This window comes from Mesoplodon densirostris, chromosome 18 (assembly GCF_025265405.1).
Source record: "Mesoplodon densirostris isolate mMesDen1 chromosome 18, mMesDen1 primary haplotype, whole genome shotgun sequence".
Classification (NCBI taxonomy): domain Eukaryota; kingdom Metazoa; phylum Chordata; class Mammalia; order Artiodactyla; family Ziphiidae; genus Mesoplodon; species Mesoplodon densirostris.
Window position 1 is genome coordinate 13935985 of NC_082678.1, and position 3457 is coordinate 13939441.

The window sequence follows — 3457 nt, forward strand, 5'->3', positions numbered from 1 at the left end:
GCTCATGACCTTGACTATGGTGATGGTTTCACACAGGTGTTTGCATATGTCCAAACTCATCAAACTGTATACATTAAATATGCATAGTCATATACATCAATTAAACCTTGATATAGTTTTTTCCTTTTTTTCTTTCTTTTTTTTTTTTGCGGTACGCGGGCCTCTCACTGTTGTGGCCTCTCCCATTGCAGAGCACAGGCTCCGGATGCGCAGGCTCAGTGGCCATGGGGCACGGGCCCAGCCGCTCCGCGGCATGCGGGATCCTCCTGGACCGGGGCACGAACCCATGCCCCCTGCATTGGCAGGCGGACTCTCAACCACTGCACCACCAGGGAAGCCCTCTTTTTTTTTTTTAAAGAACATCATTGGGACAACTTATTAAAGTTGAATGGGAGCTAAGGATCACGTGGTAGGGACGCATGGTGTTACTCTTCTGACTCTGACAGTTGTGCTGTGTTGTGATGGTGTGTATTACGTTGTGGTTGTGTTGTATGTATTGTGTGTTTTTGTGGTTGCATAGGACAATGTCTTTATTCCAAGGAAACAGACACTAAGCTATTTAGGGGTGATGGAGTGTTCGTTTTGCAAATTACTCTCAAATGGTTCAGGGGAAAAGAATTCTTACTATCCTTGCAACTGTGAAACTTTTATTTCAAAATAAAAATGATCTTTGGCATTTGAAAATGTGTCTGGAGTGTAGTGATGGCCTTCACTGAGTGAAGCAAGTGCTGCTGGGTTTTGATTTGGGTGAGGGTTGATGGAGGTAGGGAGTTTTTTAAGCTGTGGGTGTTTGGGAGAATACTCCCCAGAGGGACCTCTGTGTGGCCTTGGCCATCACCCAGGGGCATCAGGCCCAGCGCTCGCAGGGACCAGTTCCAGGCCATCTGCCCCCAGCCAGCCAGGAAGGGGCATGTTCCCCACCCCAGGGTTTATTTTTAGTTTCCTTTCCAAAACCCAGGATGGCGCTTCTGGCTGGAACCTTTGGGTTGTGGGTGAGGACGGTGGCCCCTTCTAAGGAGACAGGTTTCTGCGAACAAGGAAGCAGAAGCTGCACTGATGCCTGGCCCCGCCTAGTGGCCCCAGTCTTCCCTCCTCCAGCCAGCCCCCGCCCCCCCATCACACACAAACTTGCCTAGCCACCCAGCCTGCCCCATCCTAGGCCTATAAACCCCCCACGCCCTCGCCTCCTGTTGTACAGAGGCTGGGAGTTGGCACCATGCTGCTGAATTTCAGTGGCCTTCGGGCCCTGGTGATGGGGCAGGGAAAGATGGGTGTGAGCGAGGCAGGTGGGGTGTGTGAGGGGCCGAGGTTAGAGAGCAAGGTGGCCAGACCCAGAGGCTCACAGGCCCATGCTGGGGCCTGCAAGTCCCTTTGTGCCTGAGCCGGCTGATCTGGGCCTGGACTGCTCCCTACCACCCAGCAGGCCCCATTGGGACAGGATGCTAGCCTCTCCCTGGTCAATGCAAGAGCCCTACTGCGAGGGAGGCTCTCAGAATCAGTCTGGGCAGATGGGGGGACACAGCCAAGGCCTCTTCCCTCAGCCCAGCAGGAAGGGGCTGCCCTCTGGGCCTCCCTTGGCCGGATCCTGGCTGGCCGGACCCCTGACCCCTGGGCCACCACCCCCTGGCCAGCACTGTCTCACCGCTCTTTCCTGAGCAGCAAATCTGCTGCCCCCACCCGCGGCCTTGGCCCAGACATATTGCGCCATCTGGCTGCCCTGTGCACCCCTGCAGGGATCGGGTGGGACACCATGAAGGCCCTGCACGTCTCAGGAGCCAGAGTGGTGGCTGTGAGCTGTGCCAATGCCGACCTGGTCAGCCTCTCCAAGGAGGTGAGGTGTGCAGCCCCACCATGGGCCAGGCCTGTGACCCTCCGGGATGCCTCACCAGCCTGCCAGGACGCCCCCTTTGGTCACTGGCCAATGCCTTCCCACAGGGCCCCGGGGTAGAGCCCGTGTGCGTGGACCTGGGTGACTGGGAGGCCACGGAGCGGGCGCTGGGCGGCGTGGGCCCTGTGGACGTGCTGGTGAACAATGCCACCATGCCGCTGCTGCAGCCTTTCCTGGAGACCACCAAGGAGGCCTTCGACAGCTGAGGAGTAGGAGAGGAGGTGGACTGGGGAGAGGGCTGCTGAGGAAGTGGACTGGGCGTGGCCATGGTCTGTCTGACTGTACCCTCTACCCCCAGGTCCTTCAGTGTGAAACTGCGCTGTGTTCCAGGTGTCTCAGGTGAGCCAGTGGGAGGATGTGGCCCAAGCGGGGGTGCAGTGGGGTCAGGCTGCCCCCTCTCTTGGCTTCCAGATTGTGGCCCGGGGCATGATCAGCCACGGAGTGCCTGGCTCCAGCGTGAATGTCTCCAGCATGGCGGCCCATGTCACCCTTCCCAACCTAGCTGCCTACAGTGAGTCCCTCTGCCCAGCCTTGAGCCCCCATTCCATGCAGGAGCAGCTGGGCTCCCGGGCTGGGCCTCATGCAAAGTGGGCTGAATCCTTAAGGGTCCTCAGTGCTGCCCTCTCCCCACAGGCTCCACCAAGGGTGCAATGACCATCCTGACCAAAGCCATGGCCATGGAGCTGGGGCCGCACAAGGTAGGCATGGGGGAGCTGGGGGCGCCAGGGGCCCCGGCCTGGGAAGGCACGAGGTAGGCGCAGGATGGGGGTGAGGTGGGGGCTGGCGGGTGGTGGGCAAGGCGGCGGCTGGGGATGAAAACGGGGGTAGGGGGCGCCAGGGGGTAAGCAAGCTCAGTGGGGTCTGTGAGGGCGGGGTTTGTGCGCCGGCTGAGACCGCCCCGCCGGCCCCTCGGCCCCAGCTCCGGGTTAACTCGGTAAACCCCACGGTGGTGCTGACCGCCATGGGCCAGCAAGCCTCGTCTTACCCCGAGTTCGTCCGGAAGCTGAAGGAGCGCCACCCGCTGAGGCAGTTTGCAGGTCAGCTGGGCTTCGTGGAGTGGCGGGCGCGGCTGGGGCGGCCGGGCCCAGACAGCCGGGCCGAGCCGTGCTGACCCCGCCCGCCACCCGCCGCAGAGGTGGAAGACGTGGTCAACAGCATCCTCTTCCTGCTCAGCGACCGCAGCGCCTCCACCAGCGGCTCGGGAATCTTTGTGGATGCCGGGTACCTGGCCTCCTAAGAGCGCAGTGCTCTGGGCAGCCAGAGGGATGGTGCTCGGCTCCGCCCGGCCCCGCTTCCACGCCCCACCGCCCCGCCCCCAGACCGCCAAGGCCACCAGCCCACCACGCCCCTGGCCCCATCCACGCCCACGCCCCGACCCTCCCCGCATCTCCCACGGCCCGGCCTGCTGCCCCCGCCCCGCGGCTTGGCCCCACCTCCACGCCACGCCGCGGCTCCGCCCCACCAGCCCATCCCGCATCCACACCCACGTGCCAGGAGACCCCGCCCCTGTCGTCCCCACCCACTGTGTCCTCAGCTGTGCTGGAGTGGATTTGCCTAATTAAATGGAGG

At 61.7% G+C, this 3457-nt stretch overlaps 1 protein-coding gene across 1 annotated transcript; it reads left to right on the top strand.

Annotated features, from left to right (window-relative positions):
- The first annotated feature begins 1216 nt into the window (after positions 1-1216).
- Positions 1217-3125, top strand: LOC132478575 (carbonyl reductase [NADPH] 2-like). The gene is given in 9 exon segments (XM_060081815.1): positions 1217-1271; positions 1734-1831; positions 1936-2089; positions 2135-2137; positions 2187-2227; positions 2300-2399; positions 2522-2586; positions 2808-2925; positions 3022-3125. Coding segments are annotated over 9 exon segments (738 nt in total).
- Positions 3126-3457: the final 332 nt, after the last annotated feature.